At 38.6% G+C, this 23,263-nt stretch overlaps 1 protein-coding gene across 2 annotated transcripts; it reads left to right on the top strand.

Moving 5' to 3' along the window:
- The first annotated feature begins 692 nt into the window (after window positions 1-692).
- Window positions 693-23,233, top strand: LOC127627483 (gelsolin-like). 2 transcript variants are annotated; one of them, XM_052103877.1, is made up of 17 exons: window positions 693-858; window positions 9,221-9,418; window positions 9,671-9,825; window positions 9,976-10,137; window positions 10,228-10,377; window positions 10,538-10,627; window positions 10,791-10,923; window positions 11,011-11,315; window positions 11,526-11,659; window positions 13,391-13,481; window positions 13,734-13,760; window positions 15,797-15,967; window positions 16,199-16,373; window positions 17,824-17,945; window positions 18,087-18,164; window positions 18,406-18,466; window positions 21,565-23,233. In XM_052103877.1, exons 2-17 carry the CDS (start codon window positions 9,226-9,228, stop codon window positions 21,732-21,734), a joined length of 2,217 nt encoding a protein of 738 aa, XP_051959837.1. In that variant the 5' UTR covers window positions 693-858; window positions 9,221-9,225; the 3' UTR covers window positions 21,735-23,233. The 2 variants fall into 2 exon arrangements, with proteins under 2 accessions (XP_051959837.1, XP_051959838.1); XM_052103878.1 differs by lacking the exon at window positions 13,734-13,760.
- The last annotated feature ends 30 nt before the right edge of the window (window positions 23,234-23,263 follow it).

Raw genomic sequence — 23,263 nt, 5'->3', positions numbered from 1 at the left:
TGTACACGTGTAATTATAAAATTAAGTAGTCATTATAAAGGGAACGAAGTATCACACCTGCTTCAGTCAATAGAGTGGCCGTTGTGAGCAGTCCGTAATTGCACTCTACTTATTGGTTAAATTATAAAAATAAAAAAAATCTGATCGGATGGCATGCCAGCACTCAGAACTTGAACCATACATCGACTGTTATTTTACCCTGAATGTTGGCAACAAAATGTCTAAATCCATAAGGTGCACCATGCAGCACCTTTGATTACAGTGTTTGAAAAAGGCCAAAATTAATTTAAGGAAGCATTGTAGAAAATGTATCCCTTCGAGTGTTTCGGCCAAACTACGGGATGTCTAATACGGGACAGTTGGCAACCCAATAAATAACATTTACCATGTAAACACAGTTTCTGTCAGAATGGTTGCTACGGTTACTGTTTTACTAGTAAAACCATAATAAAAGTGCTCTCAGAATATCAAGATCTCTTATAACTAAATAATTTATCTTCAGAACTCATATCTTATTTTGGTCTACTTGGTATCTTAAGTTTTTCATAGTTAGCTACTCTTTACACGGTAACTGTATTTGGGTGTAAACTATGGTTACCACGGGTGCCTGGTAAACGTTTGTAGCCTAAGTGTAGGGAAGTGAGTAGTATCCACGTGGCGCAGTAGGTGGCAGTGATTTGCCTTGTCCGTTGGTCATAGGGGAGTGGTTTTAAATGCCAGGATCACCCGCTGATGCTTCTGCAGGCTAGAGTCTGGCAGTGGGGTGTTGCCATCACGATACAGAACAGTAAAATCCGTTCTGCTGTAGGCTACTCTTTACTGATTCCTGCTATATAGACTCCAGTCGTTCAAAAGAAGGTAAGTCTGTTTTATTTGATCGTCAATCTCCTTTGCCACAAAATAAAGAAGAAATCTGAGGATTTTCTCCACTGTAAATAGAGCCGAATTGAACTGTTAAATTTAACGCGACAGTCTACAATGCAATGCGCTTTAATACAAGGTGCCCAATGTTTCCGGTAGAGTTTACTGTCGGTGTATTGGACATTCTCATGTAGGCCGAGCAACGATCTCAAACGTTACAGTTTCAGTTAAACCGTTTCCAGCATTTGCAGGCCATGCAATATATAAAATTCACTGGTTGTTGTATTGGTCTGTGAAACTGTGCTCACCACACAAAGCCATATATGGAGTTGTGAAATTCTGAATACTTGGGATGTGTGTCAATTATGCTGTAAAGCGGGATGTTTGGAAGTGCGCAGTCTGCAGGTCAGCTTTGAGTGGTCATGTGCATTTACAGGAGTAGGCTACTACTATTGATTTTGGGATCAGTGTTGCCAACTATTTTCAATGGAAAGTAGCTAAAGCCTGCTCGAAAAGTAGCTAAATGTCGCCAGATGACGTCATGCGTCATTAGCATATTAATGACGTCATCGCGTCGTATTTGCATTCTGCCTAATTTGTCGGTACTGTAGCCTACTTCAGTTTATAATAACGTTATCTCCTCTAAACCGTGCTCATACTGTTTTTATATAAGTATATAGCCGAATGTCCAGTAAAACGGTTCTCAATTACATATTTTCTGTTAGACAACGGAACGGAACGGAACGGAACTTAGCTAACGTTACATGTTTATGATTTTGAAGAAGGTTTATTGTTGTGTTTGGATAAGTAAAATGTATAGAGTCTGTAAATATACGTTCTGAAGTCGGAGAGTTCAGAAACCGAACCGGAATGAACTAAAACTCTGATTAGTAGTGAATATAAGCGCATGCCAAGAAAAAAACGGTCAAATTAAATGTTTTGAATTAAAACAAAGGAGAAGGCAGCTGCTATGTGATCACTGATTGGTTCCTGCTAACACAGCGTGCACATGCGCAGCTCATTCATGTCTATGTACGCTGGCGTGCAGTCAACGGAATGTGCTGCTCCTCTCAGCCGCTCACTGAACAGAGCAGACGCAGCGGGGAAGTAAGACCTCACGCTTGCAGTACTGGCGATATTTGGAATTTGGAAAGTTGCTAAGGTTTGTCCAAAAAGTCGCTAGATTTGTCGCTAGTCGCTTTTTTGAAAAAATGTCGCTAAAGGGGTCTGAAAAGTCGCTAAAAATAGCGACAAAGTCACTAAGTTGGCAACAATGTTTGGGATGATTGTTTCTCTGGTTTAAGTTGAACGGACTTGAAAATTTTAGGAGCCGTGTTTTTTTTTTTGTTTTTTTTATCGTCAAAGTGAAAATGCGTAAAAAAAGATTATAAAAAAAAAAACGTTTCGAAATTTGCCGTCTTCTGCCTGTCTCCATTCAAATGGACTTTTGTCGATAAAAATGGTGTGCGTGATGACGTCATGCTTAAAAAACACTTTGTCGCATACGTTTTGGTTTATCACACAATAAATCTGCCCTTAAGATGTTTCCATACAGAAATGTTTGTATATCGCTAATATTACATTTCGCCTTCCAGTTGTCCCTAATTTTGTTTCCCCCCGAAGTCTTTGTAGTAATACTATTTTGGAAATAGTTTCTAAGCCGTTTAAGAGTTATCGCCGTTTATCGCCGAATGTGTCTGGAATATCAAAAACAAACCTCGCTGAGAAAATTTAGACAATTAATTGAAACCAACCAGTTTATCAGCAGACTGCTTAACCAGCAGTCATTATAATTTCACAAATAAATGCAATTAGAAGAGGAGAAATTGCAATCAAAGGGGAACTGTTGCCCTTCTGATAGGACTGTAATATTGGTCCTGATGTTGCGCCTATCGGTTCCGACCTGAAAGCGGATCGTCTTGTTCAAGCTGGCAGCCTGCACCAAGTAGCCTAGTGGGGGAATCTTTCAGTCTTAGTACAAGGACCATCCATCGATGTATATGCTGTGTGCACAACTATTAAAGAAAAATAGATACAGTGTCAGGGTTTACATATTATAGCTACATTCCTGATATTCAACAGGCTATTTTGAACAATCATCCAATCTAAAGCATTGCCATCACAACTGCATTATGTCCCGCATATTTCTCCAGCAACTTTTAACGAGCAACTGAACTGAAAATTGTCAAGTACTATATAGTTCCACTTTTGATTACTCATCAGCCCCCTTGTGCACATTTATCATATGATACCATAGCAACACAGCCAACTAAGCCAAATATTGATTTTGTGGTAAAGATGCCATAGAGCAAGAGGAAGTGCTGCTCTTGAGTTGTGCCATCACCTCTTCAATTTGAAACTTCAGTGTGTCAGTGAAACAGACTGCAGCAACCTTCCAACAAAGTCACACTGAAGAATATTACCAGTAGCCTAACCATGTGCACAGAGACAAAGTCTGATAACATCCCTGATAGCACACATACAGTACTGTGCAAAAGTTTTAGGCACTTGTGGAAAATGTTGCATAGTGAGGATGTCTTCAAAAATAATGACATTAATAGTTTTCATTTATCACTTAATGTCATACAAAGTCCAGTAAACATGAAAAAAGCTAAATCAATATTCGGTGTGACCACCTTTGCCTTTAAAACTGCACCAATTCTCTTTGGTACACCTGGACACAGTTTTTCTTGGTTGTTGGAAGATTAGATGTTCCAAGCTTCTTGGAGAATTCACCACAGTTCTTCTATCTGTTTAGGCTGTCAATTGCTTCTGTCTCTTTATGTAATCTGAGACTGACACGATGTTCAGTGGGGGGCCATAACATCTGTTGCAGGACTCCCTGTTCATCTTTTCTATTTGCAAAAGTCTAATATTTATATTTCCTATTGACACACTAAAGTTGAAAATATAAATAACCATTGTAACAAAGTTAAAAATGGGAAAGGAGGGATTGGGAACCAGCTGAATGGCCAAAATAATATTTAATGAAACAAAAAGGCACACAACACAAATGCACACATGGCAGCTACGTCTCTCTCTCTCTCTCTCTCTCTCTCTCTCTCTCTCTCTCTCTCTCTCTCTCTCGAACTGCTGCATCTGGCTCAGCCTTGTCCCTCTCCTTGGCTGATTAGCCCGATTGGGGCTGGCCTGCGCACCCGCCCTCATCCTTGTCACACTTTGTCTTAAGATAAATGCTTTTGTGACATATCTTATGTGCCTAAGACTTTTGCACAGCACTGTACATCACCCAGAAGTCTATTTGATGTGTGTGTTTACATCTGGAAGATGTATTCTTTACATAGTTTTCTCATCTGCAATACGTCTATTATTATATTACTATATTGACTTTTATGATTTAGAATGTTTGTAAATCTGATCTTTTAAGATGTTTAGCAGATGTTAATTAGGTTTTGATGCTTCCCAGATGAAAAGATATGAAACTGACATCTTGTAGATGTACGTGTGATATCAGGGATGCTAGTATTTTTCTCTCGGGTGTTCCCAGAATCCAAAATACACCTTTACATACACTCAGACCTTGTGATTACAAGAACAAAAGAGCTCTGAGAGTAGGATGTGTGTCTGCAGTGTTGATGCCACATATTTGACATGCACATTGAAAATCTGGGATTTAAAATCCAATTTAAACCTGTAATTATACAGAAAGTTCTGTGATTTTGTTTTTGTTGAAAAAAGTAAAGTTATGACATAAAATGAAAAATATTGAAGATTTTGCACTAATTCTAGGTCACTAATCAAATAAACATAATTTAGGTCACTCCTTTGTACAAAAGGTCAAGTTTCCTTGCTTCTACTGAAGCACACAAGATGCACTTTCCCAATATCCTAGCATGATTCTCAAATCATGCTAGGATAACATAGATAGATTATCAGGTTTTGTCCAAACTTGAGTTTAAAAGTCAAATAAAGCAAATTAAAGCAAAGGAGGAACGTACACTCAACAAACACTATATTAGAAACACTATGATTTAGATTTAGAATGGTCCTAATAAGGTGCCAGATGTGGTCTTCTGCTGTTGTAGCCTATCCGCCTCAAGGTTCGATGTGTATTGCAATGTATTCTGAGATGCTATTCTGCTCACTACAATTGTACAGAGTGGTTATCTGAGTTACCATAGCCTTTTTATTAGCTCGAATCAGTCTGGCCATTCTCCATTGACCTCCATCAACAAGGCATTTCCATCTGCAGAACTGCCGCTCACTGGATGTTTTTAGTTTTTGGCACCTTTCTGAGGAACATCTAGAGACTGTTGTGCTTGAAAATCCCAGGAGATCAGCAGTTAAAGAAATACTCAAACCAGTCCATCTGGCACAGAGATCAAATTATTTCCCTATTTGATGGTTGATTAACTGAAGCTCTGACCTGTATCTGCATTATTTTATTAATTGCACTTTTGCCAAACGATTGGCTGATTATATAATCACATAAATATGTAGGTGTACAGGTCTTCCTAATTAAGCTCTCAGTGAGTGTAAAGACTAAGAAGCCCTGAAATTCATGTTAATTTCAGTTACATTTTTCATTGAAATTGTTAGGCTGATAACATAAATTGTGTGTGTGTGTGTGTGTGTGTATATATATATATATATATATATATATATATATATATATATATATATATATATATATATATATATATATATAAAATTAGAAACATGCAGAAGAGAAGCATTTTCACTAGTGGTCTTTTGGACCTCACTGAATAGCTGCAGAACCTAATAATTTTGTAATGGATGATTTTGTATTTTCACATCATATAACATGACAAGCAAAAACAACATTTTCATTTTAAGCTGCAGAGATGGTATTATAAGTTATGATTCATAACTATAAACAACATTTCAATTGTGCTATAACTTTCATATTTAATAAAGTTCTTTTGGGTGATATTGTGTTTGCTTTTGAACATTAAAACCAGAATTGGAAACACAATGTGTCTGACAATTCCTTGTGTTATCTCTTAGCATCAGCCTCACACCCTTAATAGCACAGACTTTGAACTTGCATGTGTTCGTCTATAAATTACAGGGAACACACAAAAGTGATCAAACTTATGTCTTCAATGGACTGTAAATAACTTTGTATAAAAGCATCTGACAAGTGCATAAATGTAAATGTACAATTTTTAGGGGGTATTCTTTTTTACTTTTCTATGGGGCCTGGCCATAAAATATAGTAATTTACTGGTTAGGATGTTTACACTCATAGATAAACACAGGGTGCAGTTAAGGGTTGAGACTGGGCTGAGAGCTAATAATCACTGAATCACCTTTAGGCAGCATGCTAAAATGATATCTCAAGAGTGTCCGTGCCTGTTGAGGTGTAGGAAGAAACGTCTGGCTAGAAAGAGTGAGTTACTTTGATGGAGTTTCTTTGATTCAGGCATTTCTCAAAGTCCATTTCGTCCAAAATGAGTATCGTGAAATAACGCATGTTCTTTTAAAATAATACAAACACGGTGGTTATTAGATTCAAATTCTAAGTATATGCCAGCCCTTTAACAAACTTAAGACCAACATATGGATCCTGTCTCAATTCAGATTTTAGCGATTCTAGAAACATCACTCAGATGGGGCACTGTGTTCTTGTTAAACCACCAGCCTGAACTTGTCTGTCTGTAAGGTTTTGTCCTTCATTAAAACAAACTTTGACAAAAATGGCTCATGGTGAGATCAAGGAATAAGGACTGAAAGTGTTCAAATTTCATTGAATTTCCCAAAGTAGTTGACTTCATTGAGATCTTTTATTAGACTTTTTGTACGTATTACAGAATATGGTGCCTATTAGCACAGTCTACAAGAGTTAAACTAAACGATTGCCATACTAAGATGTAAATTAGTCCCAACACTAGACAATATGAAGAAACAATGTCACTGTATTAGATTGACTTGAGTACAGTCACTTCCCAGAAGCAATCCTCCCTCCCTTTTTGACCCATAAGGAAATTTCACGTGGCCTATTTATAGTCTACTGTGGGCCAGCAGACTGGAGGCCACCGCATTAACTATATCAGAAAAGATGTGCCAAGTTTAGATTAAGTAGCCCCTTGTATGCAAAATATTTCATGGCCAGACTGGTTTGAGCTGACAGAAAGGCTACAGTAACTCAGATAACTACTCTGTACAATTGAAGTGAGCAGAATAGCATCTCAGAATACACAACACAACAAACCTTGAGGCGGATTAGCAACAGCAGAAGACCACATTGGGCATTTTATTTAGGACCATAGTGTTTCTAATAAAGTGCTTAGTGAGTGTGTGTGTGTGTGTGTGTGTGTGTGTGTGTGTGTATATATACACACACACTCTTCTCTTTGGTCTACATGCTGATAGGACAAAAACTGAAGTTGAGCAAGTGGAGGAAACATATCTATTCATGTTTTATCATATACTTGTTTCTTTGCATGCCTATCTCTGGCTTAAAATAGACTGATTGTGAAGCATGTGTTCCCCAGTAGTGGTTTTATCTAATAAATGAGGTGTCAGTGAATGTGTGGTGACAACTGCAGGGATTTTAAGCCAACTAAACCGATTAAAGTTGCCGTTATCAGTGGTACTTCAATGTTTAATTTCTGAGCAGGGGCATTGTCTTGTATTGCATTATGAATGTAGAGCAGAATAAGAACTTCTCATCATGATAGCAAAATATATGGTCTATTATGGTTTAATGTGCTTTGAGGTGATGGAAGAAAATGTCCATAATAACAACTCTTGAACATTCTAATGCATGTATGGTTTATTTCTCACAAAGATGGAGTCAGCTATTGTATTATCCAGGCATCAAGCAGGGGTATTTGGGTGTAGTTTTAATTTGAAATTGGTAGACTGGAAGGTCACTTAAATGGACCATGGACATGGAGTACCATATCTGGAATTACATGTCCTCCGTGCTTTCTTTGACTGATTACAATGACAGAGTCATTATTTTTAGATGGTTAAGTGTTTTAAAATGGTAAGAAATCCTAAACCATAAATTCCCTGAAAGAGAGTGGCATAGGATGACTAAGGACATAGTGATGGAGCGCCACCCTAGAGGTGAACAGCATATCTGCTCTATGTATGTGAAATGTGTGATGGATGGCTGGCTAACCAACTCTTAGTAGATATCGCTCTATCTTTAAGAATGGATTCCATTTCCCCCTTAAGGAATTCCTGTTGTGGTCTGTGAAAAGACAAAGACTCAGAGCATCTAATTTCTTAGCTGAGTGACTCATGTTTAAGACATTCCAAACTTCAGCATGTCCCCACCTCACGAGTGGACAGCAAACTCGGCTAAAACGGTCACCCTCTTAGAGGCCCTTTCTGCATTGAGTTGTGGTGATTGACTGTATGTGTGTAGCTACAGAACTCTACATGAGGGCTTTAGTGCAGAACTTCACATGAGGGAGCATTAGTCACAGCTCTTTCTGTTTCCTGCATCTAGCCCAATTGTCCATCAACACAGAAGGAAACTCCCAGGCACTAGATTTTACAGAGACCAGTTGACAGAATATATTCTGCAGCATGTCCGCAATGTGGGATTTAGATCTTTGGCAGTGTGCAAATTATATTATCACTGTCAATGTTCAGCAACCAAATTTATAAAGTGATTAACCCATAAATCATACCTCGGGTCTTTAGTGACCCGAGACTTTATTCCCCCTCTTTTACCTCATCTTATACATTTGTCTAACAACAATAAAAAAAAATAAATGCCCCCCAAAAAAAGTTATTGTTTAATTACCAAATTATTCTTTAGTGACCCAAGATGCGTAATGGTGTCGCAGTATATTTCTCCACATCAATAAATCATATTTTTATGATTATTTCATATCTGTTTCAGTTTACTATCACAAGATATCTATTTCTTTGTTTATTACAAGACAAATGAGTGCCAAATTCATTCAAATGACTACAATGTCGATTTTCTACGTGGTGGTGGTGAATTATCAGTATCCCATATGTGAGTACACAAACATGTTATTTGTTACTCAAAATGATGCTGTTGTTTCAGTGATTGACTTGATTTACATTTGGCATTGTTATTTGATGGAGTAACATGGAAGTAAACTATAGCAAGCACAACACATGAACAGTATGATTATGGCTATTAACATTTGAATGTACTACTGAAATTATTTAAGTTGTACATTATATTTAGACTCAATACGTGCCTGAGAGAATACATATGTGTAACTTATGTTGATCTTATGTGTTAAGTGTAGCTCAGTATGCATTTGATATGCATATATGTGTTATAACAGAGTTATAGAGTAATAAAGGGAAAATCCCTTTCTTTAAACCGCAGTGCTCATTTACATAGATCTGAATAAGCATGGTATATTACTTTCTCTAGACAGCATGGTGTACCACCCTGAGTTTGAGCGAGCGGGCCAACAGCCTGGGCTCCAAGTGTGGAGAGTCGAGAAGTTTGATTTGGTTGCCGTTCCTGAGAACCTCTATGGAGGGTTCTACACAGGTGATGCCTATGTGGTGCTCAATACTATCAAACAACGCTCTGGCAACCTACAATATGACCTCCACTTCTGGCTAGGTAAGACCACAGTGCTGTTTAAAAGAACATTTGCAAAATTATGAGTGCAGTATACATCGTACTTCTGATATCTGAACATTTGTTTCAGAGTTATTACAAAGTAATTGATCTACCTACTTTTCAAGATGTACAGAACATCCAGTTCAAAAATGGGGTTTGGGGACATCTGGACACCTGCCAATAATGTGGATTCCTCTGCTGGTCAATTGCATCAGCTTTGTTTCTTATGCATGCTATTCCTTAAACTGGCAGGTGACTACTGCACACAGGATGAGAGTGGGGCGGCTGCCATTTTCACAGTGCAGATGGATGATTATTTGGGGGGAAAGCCCATCCAGTACCGTGAGGTTCAGGGCTATGAGTCGAAAGCTTTCCTGGGCTACTTTAAGAAAGGACTGCAGTACATGGTGAGTGACCCAATCACTCATAGGACCAGTGATATGTTGGCAATGGTGATTTAATGGCTAATATTTGAGCTATTTTGAGCTATAATATTTTGAGATCATAAGCATAATATTTATGCTAGATATGATATTAATGACAGCTGTTTTTTCCAGAAAGGTGGAGTTGCCTCAGGATTTAAACATGTGGTCACCAATGAAGTTACAGTGCAGCGTGTGCTACACGTCAAAGGGCGTCGTGTTGTCAGGGCAACCGAAGTGCCAGTCAGTTGGGACAGCTTTAACCAGGGAGACTGCTTCATCTTGGACCTTGGAAATGTGTGTACTATATGCAAAGAGTGACATAAAGAGACCTTTTTCATTTCCACATTTTAATAGTAACCTTGTTTATTTGTGTGTATTATACAGGAGATCTACCAGTGGTGTGGCTCAAAAAGTAACCGCTTTGAGAAGCTGAAAGCCACTCAGCTTGCGAAAGGCATTCGTGACAATGAACGCAGTGGGCGAGCCCGCATGTATGTGTGTGATGAAGGAATGGAGCGAGAGAAGATGTTGGAGGTAAGAAAGCCAGTCCATGGAAGTAACTGGGATTATATCACCATTTTTCATTGTCTGTTTGAACAATTCAACATTGGAAAGTTGTCAATCGGTTTCTGTAAATGTACTTAAGACAGCCATATAGTCATCCACAATACATTATTCCTCTATTTGATGACAGGTTCTTGGAGAAAAGCCTAACCTGCCTGAAGGAGCATCTGATGACATCAAGGCCGATGCCTCCAATAGGAAGATGGCCAAACTCTATAAGGTAGCCATTGGACCACAATGTATTATCTAATTTATTCAACATTTTAAATAGCTTTTTCATTTAGCAGACACTTTTACCCAGAATGTAATGTACATTCGAACCCATGACCTTGGTGTTGATAGTACAATGATGAGCTACAGGAACACTGTTTCTTGTTCTTTAGGTGTCTGATACTAGTGGAGACATGACGATTGCACTGGTGGCCGCTGAGAACCCCTTCTCCCAGAGTGCACTGGAATCTAGTGACTGCTTCATCCTGGACCATGGCTCAGATGGCAAGATCTTTGTTTGGAAAGGTAGGTGGTTGTGGCCAATACAAATTTTCTACCACATAATGTCTTTTAAAGAATGTATTATGTATGTTCCTTATGTTCCTCTCATAGGCAAAGATGCTAATTTTGAAGAGAGAAAGGCTTCCATGAAGGCAGCAGATGAGTTTATTAAGAAAATGGGTTACCCCAAACACACTCAAGTGCAGATTCTTCCAGAGATGGGCGAAACTCCTCTATTCAAGCAGTTCTTTAAAAACTGGCGTGATTTGGACCAGACGGAGGGCCTGGGTGTGGCTTATGTCTCCAACAGCATCGCTAAGATTGAGAAGGTGCCGTTTGATGTTTCCACCTTGCATGATTCCTCAGCCATGGCGGCACAACACGGAATGATTGACGACGGCAATGGAGAGAAACAGGTCAGCAACTGAGTTCCATTTGCATGTAACTTGATCTGATAAGACTGATTGTGTGAATGACCATTTATCAAGATCTTTGGCTGCAAAATCTCTGTGTTATTTGTGCAAAGTACTGACCAGTGTGAGTGCTGAGATTGAGGGCAGAACTACACAAATACAATGGGGGTAATTGTAGTTAAATAAATGTTTCTGTTTCACGATGCTTTACAGATCTGGCGTATTGAAGGTTCAGATAAGGTTCCAGTTGACCCCTCTACCTATGGCCAATTCTATGGTGGAGACAGTTATATCATTCTGTACGGTTATCACCATGGAGGCAGACAGGGTCATATCATCTACATCTGGTATGACTTCTCACTTACAACCCCCCCTGCTGTCAGCCTTTAACTGCATCAATTGCTCTACACCTTCATCTGAGTTACACATTTCACATGATGTCTGCTTTCAGTTTTCAGCCATTACAAAGTAATTTTTTACTGTAATCTAATTAATTTTAAGTATAAAAGTTGTGTAACTCATTACAGTTCAAATCCTTGTAATTTGTATTACAGTAACTAACATTCAATTACAGTTATTACTGTTAAGTAAGTTATATTACTTGCCCTAAAGTAAAATGTATAATGCATTTCAAATATGAATTCATACACTGATGAGCCAAAACATTATGGCCACTCACAGGCGAAGTGAATAACGTTGATCTCCTAACAAGGCCAAATGTCAAGGTCTGGGTTGATTAGATGTTAAGCGAACAAGCAAACATGAAATGGGCAGGATTAAAAACCTGAGAGACTTTGACAAGGCCCAAATTGTTATGGCCAGGTGACTGGTTCAGAACATCTCTGAAAAGGCAAGGCTTGTGGAGTGCTCCTTGTAAGCAGTGGTTAGTACCTACCGACAGTGGTCGAGAAGGGACAAACCACAAACCGGCAACAGGGTGTTGTGCGCCCCTGGTTCATCGATAAGCTAGGGCAACGATGGCTATGCCGTCTGGTCCAACTGACAAAGGTCTACTGTGGCACAAGTCATAGAAAATGTTAATGATGATTATGAGAGGAACGTTTCACAACACCGTGAATCACACCCGGCTGTGTATGGGTCAGAGTGCCCATGATGACATCTGTCTACCGTTGAAAGTGCCTACAATGGGCACGCGAGCATAGGAACTGGACCTTGGAGCAGTGGAAGAAGGCCACCTGGTCCGAGAAGTCCCCTTTTCTTTTACAGCACGTGGACAGCCGTGTAAGTGATTGCACCAGGATGCACTATGGGAAGACGACAAGCCGGTGGAGGGAGTGTGATGCTCTGGGCAATGTTCTGCTGGGAAACCCTGGGACTGGCCATTCATGTGGATGCCAATTTGACATGTGCAACCTACCTAAACATTGTTGCAGACCGGGTTTCACTTCATGGCAATGGTATTCCCTAATAGCAGTGGCCTCTTTCTGCAGGATAGTGTGCCCTGAAAAACTGCTCACATTGTTTGGGATAGTTTGAGGAACATGATGAAGAGTTCAAGGTGTTGCCATGGCCTCCAAATTCCCTAGACCTCAATCCGATTGAGCATCTGTGGGATGTGCTGGACCAACAAGTCCGATCCACAGTGGCTCCACCTCACAATTTACAAGACTTAAAGGATCTGCTGCTAAAATCTTAGTGCCAGATACCATAGGATACCTTCAGGGTTCTTGTAGAGTCCATGCCTCGGTGGATCGGGCTGCTTTGGCAGCACTCGGAGGACCAACAGCATATTAGGCAGGTGGTCATAATGTTTTGGCTAATCAGTGTATGTACATCTGATAGCGTGTTTAACAGCTGAAGGGTGTGCGACAATGAATGAGAAGGAAATATAGACGTTTTGAATGAGTGGAAAAGTTATTTAGAAAGTAACTTAAAATTAAAATTATTAGTAATGTGGCTACTTTTAGTAGTAATCCTGTTATATTTTTTGAAAAGTAATTCATAATTTGTAGTTGATTTCTTAATTTGAGTTACTTACCCAACACTGTCTGTTTTCATAAAACATTTTAATAATTTGTCCTGTCCTTTTAAGTAGTTATGAATGATATCTTTCACAGGCAGGGTAAGGACTCATCGCAAGATGAGATTGGAGCATCTGCCATCTTAGCCGCCCAGCTGGACAATGAGCTTGGAGGTGGACCCGTACAGGTAATACCAAGGTTCAGACTCAATGAATCACACTCAAGTTACTTCATTCTGAATTTGTCTTTTTGGCTCATTCAGTTAAAAGAAGAGAATCATGGTAGCACTTTTATTCATGTCCATCAAACCTCTTGGTGCCACGTGAATCTTCTGGGCCAACAATGACGGCCTTCCCTGATTTTGCCATCTGTTAAATCAACTTCCACCTCTTTGCTTTTCCTTTCTGTCCTTTATTCATATCCAACATCCTCCTGCAAGGTGGCTGGTGCTCCGCTCACCACTCAGGTATCCATATCCCAGGATAGCATGTCACTGTACAGAGCCTCAATGCTGCTACAGATATTTCTCTAACTACTACTTTTATACAAGTGAACAGCACTAAGGCAGTTAATGAATTTGTGTATCAAATAAATAAAGCAGAATTGACCAGAAAAATGTCATAGGGCTACCGACATGAAGGGAGTAGTGTATAAATGTTATACAAACCATTTCTTTAGTTTTTCAGTAAACAGCAAGCAGATAAAAATTTTGTTTTGCACAGCAGAGGAAATTCCTTCAAAGGAAATGCTTTGGAAATTCATAGTCATAATCATATTTTTTTTTTACAATGTAGCAACATTATGCCCATTCATTACCAAACTGAATTTAAAACCCTAAAATAATTAAGGCTTCAGCATAGTATTTTAAAAGCACATTTTATAATTGGTTACTGCAGTATTATTAATCAGTATGTATAAAGATTATCTTAAGTTTATCTTGTAAGGCTCTGTACACAGACATGCATTATCCCTGCAAATGCCTCCTCTAATGTTTTGTGTCTATGACTCTGGTTTGTTGTTATTTTGTCATATGTGCACAAGTAACTAACTGTCTTCCACAATGACAGATCACTTTTCAGAATGAGCATGTGACATTAACAGAAATGCTCTATTATGCGTCTTTTTAAGTGTCTTTTTCTGTATGGATTTATGCATGCCGTCATGCACGTTGATTAGTAGAAATGGAAAAGTTCCACAAAGCACATTCAGGATGCTAAAGTAGATTATATGCGTAAAATGCAATGGATTACATTCAGAGAATGTCCATCATCTCAGTTTTATCCAGTATACTGAATATGCAATGGCAGCATGTGCCAGTGGTTTCCAAATGTTTAAAACCACTGCACCCCTTTTATGTTGTTTTTATTTCCACGTCACCCCAACCACTGAAAATGAAATAAAATAAACAAATATGCGGTTGAAAACACTCAGTATAAGGACTGTTATATAAAAAGTTACATTTTAATATATGGCTATTAAAATATTGAACTGAGCAGAGATTCAGAGGCACCCCTTGCCAGACGTTGCAGCACCCAGTTTGGGAACTACTGGTCTAAGCCATTATACATAGTATAACTCTGCCATTTCCATAAGCCACAAAGCCAAAAAGGAAGCCATAAATTTTAATCTCCAAACAAATAAATAATTAAATAAATACAAATCAACCTTTAAGAACTATATTATTTGCAAGCTTCAAATAAAACATGAATGCCTGTCTTTTTCAATATTAAATTATAACAGATAATTCTATACATAATATGTATTATGTGATTAACTCTTGTAATATGATCCTTAAGCGAAAACATTATTTAAATAAGCCAAATAATTTATTATACAAATAAAAATTATCTAATTAAATTAAATAATTTATACTTGTTTTCAGCAATATGCAATCTTTAACATTCCAAAATTGATATTTAATATTCAAAAAGTCAAATCTTAATCAGAAAAATATTAAAAACATGTTCTAACAAAACATCTTTACTAAAGCATTTACAGTGGTGAAAAGCATGTTAAAGTGAGGTTTCAGGGAAACATTAAAAACAAATATTAGATAACACTTGAATGAATATAGTCATGTGTTTCAGCTCAGAGAAACATGGGAAAACTAAATGTTTGGCTCAGTGTTTGAGGCAGAAGGAACAACATAGCCTTTTAGCGCAGTCTGTTGATGAAGATCTGCTTCCTCCAGTGGTTCAACAGCCCACTGTTATCCTGCCAGCCACAAAGGACGCTGGGAATGTTGGCGTTAGTCCCACATTCCACACAATGAACTCAATATTGCCTCCATGTGGATATGTAAGCCTCATGCAATGTGTGCCATGTGGAGAGCAAGTTGATGAAGTACCAATTTCACAGTGATGCACAAACCATATGATTAATACAAAGAAGGACTGGATCTGATATACTGTATATCAGCAATTGCAGGGATATTTTGATCTTTTACAGAAGCATGGTTATATCTGCCTAATATGTCCTCACACTACACTGTGTCTTTTACAGGTGCGTGTGGTTCAGGGTAAGGAACCAGCTCACCTGATGAGTCTGTTTGGAGGACAGCCCATGGTGGTGCACAAGGGTGGCACCTCCAGGGATGGAGGTCAGATGGAGCCAGCTGAGACTCGGCTGTTCCAAGTGCGCTCAAACTCTACAGGGTGCACACGAGCAGTGGAGGTCAGTATTTAACGTTTAGGACAGATGCAACATTTAAAATGTCTCTGCTTTCAGAGTACTGGTAATTGTCATACCTGGCCTTAAAGGAATATTCCGGGTTCAATACAAGTTATGCTAAATCGGCAGCATTTGTAGCATGTTGTTGATTACCACAAAAAAACTTCGACTCGTTCCCCCTTTTCTTTAAAAAAAGAAGAAAAAAAAAATCAAGGTTACTGTTGTCACCTCCAGATTGAAGCTGTGTCCTCTAATCTGAACTCCAATGATGCATTTGTCTTGGTGACCCCAGCCACTTCTATCATGTGGGTGGGACGTGGAGCAAGTGATACAGAGAAACATGGAGCACAGCAGCTTTGTGACATCTTAGGAGTTTCGCCCTCTGTGCTGCGTGAAGGAGGAGAGAATGGTAAAAACTTTTCTGGACTCATTTCAAATGATCTTTAATGGAATGTTGATACAAATTAAGCTAAATTGACAGTATAATTATTACCACAAAAATGGTTGACTCGTCCCTTGTTTATTTAAAGCTGAAGTATGTCATTTCTGAAACACTAGCGCCACCAAACGGAATTGCCCCTTGTCTGCAGTTGTTCAGATAGTCCCACCCTATTGGTTGAATAATGTTTTTGGGTCGGGTCTAAGCGGGATACTCAAAACAAACACAGGATTTTTTTCAGTGCCACAGAGACAGTTTTTACAGTTTTTGAGAAAATGTAAAATTACTTATCGTTGTCTCTGCATATTAAGCTGCGATTGAAGAAAGTGTTTTAACACTGAAAAAGTTACATACTTCAGATTTAATTAAAAAAGAAATCACCGTTACAGTGAGGCACTTACAATGAAAGTGAATTGGGTCTTTCCATAAACATTAAAATACAAAGTTTTAAACTTTAAACTTCGCTAACATGATTTTAGTCAGATAAAGTCCCTTATTTGTGTAAAGTTCTATCCAATATTTCCACTTTGTTTTCATTATGACGTTGGGCTGGGCAAAATGTCAAAAAAAAGTTTATCTAGATTTATTTCAAACTTTTCTCAATTTTCACTTTTCAACTTTTAAATGTACTCAGCTAAAAAGTAACTGCAACATGATTCAAATAATATGTTCTTTATTAGAATGCAAGGCAACCTGGTTAGATAAATCAGAGTTCTTTTTATTATTGATGTGCAAGTAAAATGCACAACAATCTGCACCACGTGATGTTCAGAAATAATAGTATAAATTAAGAAAATGGCAAAATACCACTTAGCCAATGTAGGTGTTAATTTTTTATCTAAACCAAGTATATATAGAAAGTTATTTATAAACCAATATCTAGAAATTATCAAGTTTATCTAGAAAGTACTCCTTGTATATCAAATAATTTATATGTATAATCATAAACTGCTGCTGATAGAGTCCAGTGCATGTGATGCACTCTAGCGGGTAAACGCTGAGCAGGGCAGCAATAAGAAATTATTTATCACAATACAATACAACTCGTGAAGTTTGTAAAAATGATCACTTGGCAAATGTTGGCTAAAAATGCAGTACACTTATAGCTAAACCTTTGCAATGGTGTGTATTTTAATGTTTATAGATGGGCTCCATTCACTTCCATTGTAAGTGCCTTATTGTAACCATGCTTAAATTGTAATGAACTCCTTTAAGATCAAGAACAATCTAGCATGAAACAAACAAACTATTTAAAAATATATATATATATATAATAATAATTCTGTGTTGGTTCATTCTCTGTTGGGTCAGAGAACAATGGGTCACACCATTTCTTGTTTACGCTGGCTTTCCTTATTTAAAAAATGTGATCTTCGTAATTTAGCTCATGTATATTATTGCATATATTGCATTGCTGCAGATAACTTCTGGGAGGCTTTGGGAGGAAAGGCAGAGTACCGCACATCCTCCAGGCTTCAGGATAAGCTGACTGCCCATCCGCCACGACTGTTTGCCTGCTCAAACAAAACTGGACGCTTCATTGTGAGTAAAATCACCCAGAGATGTCTGTTCTGATTAGAGTCTTTTAATTCTAGATTATCTGAGATAAGACTTCAAATAAGTGCATTGCCAGTGTAGTATTATAACATGTCAGTTAATTTCTATTCATGGCTGTCCATGCAGATTGAGGAGGTACCTGGGGAGATGACCCAGGAAGACCTGGCTACAGATGATGTCATGATCCTTGACACCTGGGACCAGGTAAACTGACTATTTTCAATAAAAGGAGTGCCATGTGTTACATAATGTTTCAATACATCTACCAAAAGGATGGATCATTATTGAATTTCCATGTGTGCATAAACTATGCACACATAAAAGGCGAATCATGTTGTATTATGCTTGTTTGCACAACTATTTTGTTTAATGTAATATGATGAAGTGGTATTTAATGAAATAATAATGCATTACAGAGCAGTTTAATACGTTTTGTGTTCTCCAGGTGTTTGTTTGGATCGGTAATGAGGCTCATGATGAAGAGAAGACTGAGGCTATGGCATCAGGTAAGACTAGAACACGCACTTGAACATAAGGACTAATATGAAGAAATGACTTGACAAAATAATGGATCATGTCATAATTGTATAAAGTGAAAAGAGAAATGGTAAGTAATGATTAAAAAGTTAATAAGGAAAACAACATCACTTTTGCTTCAGTTCTTGAAATGTACAAGATTAAGTGAGCGGTTATAAAAATATGAGAATTTATATTGTACATGGAGATGTACTGTAAGAAATATAATAGCTATATATAGTATATACATGGATGATCAAAAACTTTATGACCACCCACTTAATATGCTGTTGTTCATCCGTGTGCTGCCAAAACAGCGACAACCTGCCGAGGCATGGAGTGTACAAGACCCCTAAAGTTGTCCTGTGGTATCTGGCACCAAGACATTAGCAGCAGATCATTCAAGTGCTGTAAGTTGCGAGATGGCGCCGCAATGGATCGGACTTGTTGGTCCAGCACATCCCACAGATGCTCAATCGAATTGAGATCTGGGGAATTTGAAGGCCATGGCAACACCTCAAACTCTTCATTATTTTCCTCAAACCATTTTCAAACAATGTGTACAGTGTGGCAGGGCGCATTATCCTGCTGAAAGAGGCCACTGTCATCAGGGAATACTATTGCCTTGAAGGGGGGTTCCTGGTTTGCAACGATGTTTAGGTAGGTGGCATGTGTCAAATTGACTTCCACATGAATGACCAGACGCAGGATTTCCAAGCAGAACATTGCCCAGTGGATCACACTTCCTCCACTGGGTTGTTGTCTTCCCACAGTGCATCCTAGTGCCATCACTTCCCCAGGTAAAAGGCGCACACGTACACGGCCATCTACACGAAAGAAAACGGGACTCATCAGACCAGGAGACCTTTTACCACTGCTCCAAGGTCCAGTTCCGATGCTCGTATGCCCATTATAGACGCTTTTGACGGTGGACAGGGGTCATCATGGGCACTCTGACCGGTCTGAGGCTACACAGGGTGCAGTGAACTGTGTTGTGGCACATTCCTCCCGTAACCATCTCTTTTCTTTTTGGATTTTCTCCCCTTTTCTCCCCAATTTGGTATACCCAATTCTCAATGTGCTCTAAGTCCTCATGGTGGCGTAGTGACTCGCCTCAATTCAGGTGGCGGAGGATGAATCTCAGTTGCCTCCGCATCCGAGACACTCAATCTGCGCATCTCACACGTGACTTGTTGAGCGCGTTACCACGGAGACTTAGCGCAGGTGGAGACTCACGATATTCCCGTAGCATCCGCACACAACTCACCACGCGCACCACCGAGAGCGAGAAGCAAATTATAGCGACCATGAGGAGGTTAACCCAACGTGACTCTACCCAACCTAGCAACCGGGCCAATTGGTTGCTAAGGAAGCCTGACTGGATTCACTCAACATACTCTGGATTTGAACTTGCGACTCCAGGCGTGACAGTCAGAGTCTTTACTTGCTGTGCAACCCAGCCCCCGTCCCTGTAACCATCATTAACATTTTCTGTGACTTGTGCCATAGTAGACCTTCTGTTCTTTCGGACCAGACTGGATAGCCTTCGTTGCTTTCGCACATCGATGAGCCATGGGCACCCAACACCCTGTCGCCAGTTTGTGGTTTGTCCCTCCTCGGACCACTGTCAGTAGGTACTCACCACTGCTGACCAGGAGCACCCCACAAGCCTTGTCGTTTTAAAGATGCTCTGACCCAGGCACCTGCCCATAACAATTTGGGCCTTGTCAAGATGCTCGTGTCTTTACTCCCGCCCATTACTCCTCCATTCAACATGCTGACTACGAGAACTGAGTGTTCGCTTACCATCTAATTTACCCAGACTTTGACATGTGGCCTGATCAAAATTATTCGTTTCACCTGTGAGTGGTCATAATGTTTTAGCTCATCGGTATATATACAGTATATGTACCCTCCTGAGACCCGAGCGTGACTGCTTTTCCCTTTATGATCTGTAACAAGTAGCACCTAATAAACAAGCAAAAAAATTCACATTTCTTGAGCAAATAGTTTTCCTTAAAATGAATGTCCATATATGTGGACAGCGGGACTAAGCTGTGAAATTTTAAATAATACTAAGCTATAGAAAGTCAGATTTTCTTCATCAAATTGTTTATTATGTTTCCATAAGTGTTTTTAATTCATGTTTTTGAGATATTACAGACTTTACATCAGAAATTATCATAAATAATTCTGATTCAAAGTAATGTCCAGCATCATCCAATCAAATTCTGAATCCACAGTGAGTGGTCCAAACATCATCTGCAGCCTGAAATTGAACTTTTTGTTGGATTTTAGGATTTAATGCACTTAGCTGCATTAAAAGTTATAGGATGCTCCCTTGCTCACTATTTAGTGAATTATTTAACCTCCAATGTTCTGTCTGTCTGCACTGGTCTCAGAACAGTTCAAAATGCACTTTTTTTTTGCACATCCTAACTCCATATACAGCCTCTGAAAGCAAAAGGTTTCAGCTTGTGTATGAACCCATTTATTCTCATTATGAAAATGCAGAGTAAATATATAGGACTGCATTTGATAATGTTAATGAATGGTATTGTATTGCACAGTGATAACAAAATGTATATTAATATGAAGATGAATGACCCACAGATGTGTTAGAGTTGAAAGTTATTCAAAATATCTAACATGTTTTTTCTACATTTGAGGAAATGCGGTGCCAGTGTCCACATATGTAGACATCATGTTTATCACCGCGCTGATGCGCGAAAGCAGATTTTTAAAGCGGAATATCAAAAGAAACTAGAGACGCTACTCTTTACAACCAAACAGGTTTCAATGAAAAAAACATGAATATATTTCTTAGCAGAGGCACTTTTGTTGCACTGCAACATTAGGAGCACTTCAAGGAAATCAATGGCATGCTGTTGTGTCAAGAGACTCTGTAGACAGCTGTAATGCACATCTACTGAATTAACTGCCAAAGATTGATAGAAATAGAGTTCATCCTATGTTTTCATAGAACAGTTTAACCAGTGCTTGATCTCAAAAATGTTTTGCTATGGAACAGTGTTCTTTACTTCATGAATCCTGTAATAACCATACAATATCTTTCCTCTCTCTCCAGCTGTTCAATACATTGAAACTGATCCAGCTAACCGTGACACACGCACACCTATTGTGAAGATCAAACAAGGCTTTGAGCCTCCCACTTTTACAGGCTGGTTCTTGGGATGGGACCATGACTACTGGAGCACTGACCCCCTGGAGCGTGCCATGGCTGAGCTTGAGTTGTAAATTTTCACCCGACCTTTAAGCCCTACTGCATTAATACATGCTGATCAAAGTTGCCCTTTGATACAAACAAGACACATTTTTGATGCTTATGAGGGTTTTTAAAAGCCAAAGTTGCTCCTTGGTCACTTTTAAATAGCTTACCTTACTGCCTTTAGCTTCAGTCACCAAACTTAAGGCAATGCCATTAATTCCCTGCCAAGGTATGCAAGTATTAGCTGCATGCACTCAGCAATATTTTATTTAAAGCGTTTTAGATTAACTTTTAGATTGTTTATTTGGTCTGTACACCTTATCTTGCTGAAGTGCATTAGCCTATATCAGATAGAAAATATGCAGGGAAAGCCTTGTTAAAATCCGTCACAAATATTTTTTCCCTTTTTTATTTCCTTTTTTTATTACTTGACCAGTATTAAGAGTTTTACTAGCAACACTATCTTAAGTGTTTGAACTTATTTTTAATTGCTATATTTGAGATAAAGCAATAGTGTATGTCTATAGTGCCACTAAAATACAGACATAACAAACAGTAGTGCACAGTAGGTATGTGGTCTTTTTCCACCTTTAGGAGATTTAGGAGTTGGAGATGTGCTATATTCGGTATAACATACTACCATTCTACTATTACAATTTCTGGAGTATGTAGGGTGTACTGTATACTCAAGTATGCACATTTTCTGTATGCATGGAGAACCCAGAATTGCAGTGTAAAACAGAGTACAGAGTACACTGCACTGGGTGCTAAATACCATAATGCGCTCAACGTGACCTTCCATAGTGTAATTAATGAACCATTTTTTACATCTCTTTCTTTAATCATTATTTGATCTGTCTGTCAAAATACTTTTTTATTTACATTTACATTAGTCCTTTCCGAACAGCCATACTCATGCTAATAAAATAAGCAATAACAGGCCTCTACAGACAGAGGGCGCTGAAAGACTTCTTCAAATGATGAATTACTGCCTCAAATCTCAATCTAAGAACAGCCAGGCCCATTGTCTCATTTTAGACTTTAAATAGCAACAGTTAGGTGATTTTAAGACCGGTCATAATCGAAGTTGCATTCCGGTTTTATTCTTGAAAAAATCAGTGCCATTACACAAACTGAATTGTTTAAGTGCTTTTTAATTTAAAACACAATTATTTCAGAATGTCAGAGTGGAATAGAGACTTGTTTTGGCATTGGTCAGGTATGTGATTATTTTTCTAGGATGCCTTATTCTACATATGCAATGTTAAGATGAAAACAAGCCTGTCTTCTGGCTATTTCTAGAGTCTAGATTGGATAATTGTTAACATAAGGGTAGGTTAGATGCCTAATGATCAGTGGAAATAGCAGACTCCACACCATGCAAAGGTTACTTTTAATATTTGCTGGAATGAGACTCAAAGGTTATTTTAAGGAGTTAATACAGACACTGCTGCTTTGCTGTGCAAATCCTTCTGTAGACTAAAGATTCTGTTTTCCTACTATTACAATAAACACAACCCCAAAAGTTTCCAGAGTGTTCTTCGTTAAACAGTCATTG

The sequence above is a fragment of the Xyrauchen texanus genome, chromosome 34, assembly GCF_025860055.1.
Source record: "Xyrauchen texanus isolate HMW12.3.18 chromosome 34, RBS_HiC_50CHRs, whole genome shotgun sequence".
In the NCBI taxonomy this organism is placed as follows: Eukaryota; Metazoa; Chordata; class Actinopteri; order Cypriniformes; family Catostomidae; genus Xyrauchen; species Xyrauchen texanus.
This window is presented reverse-complemented; position numbering and strand designations above follow the sequence as displayed.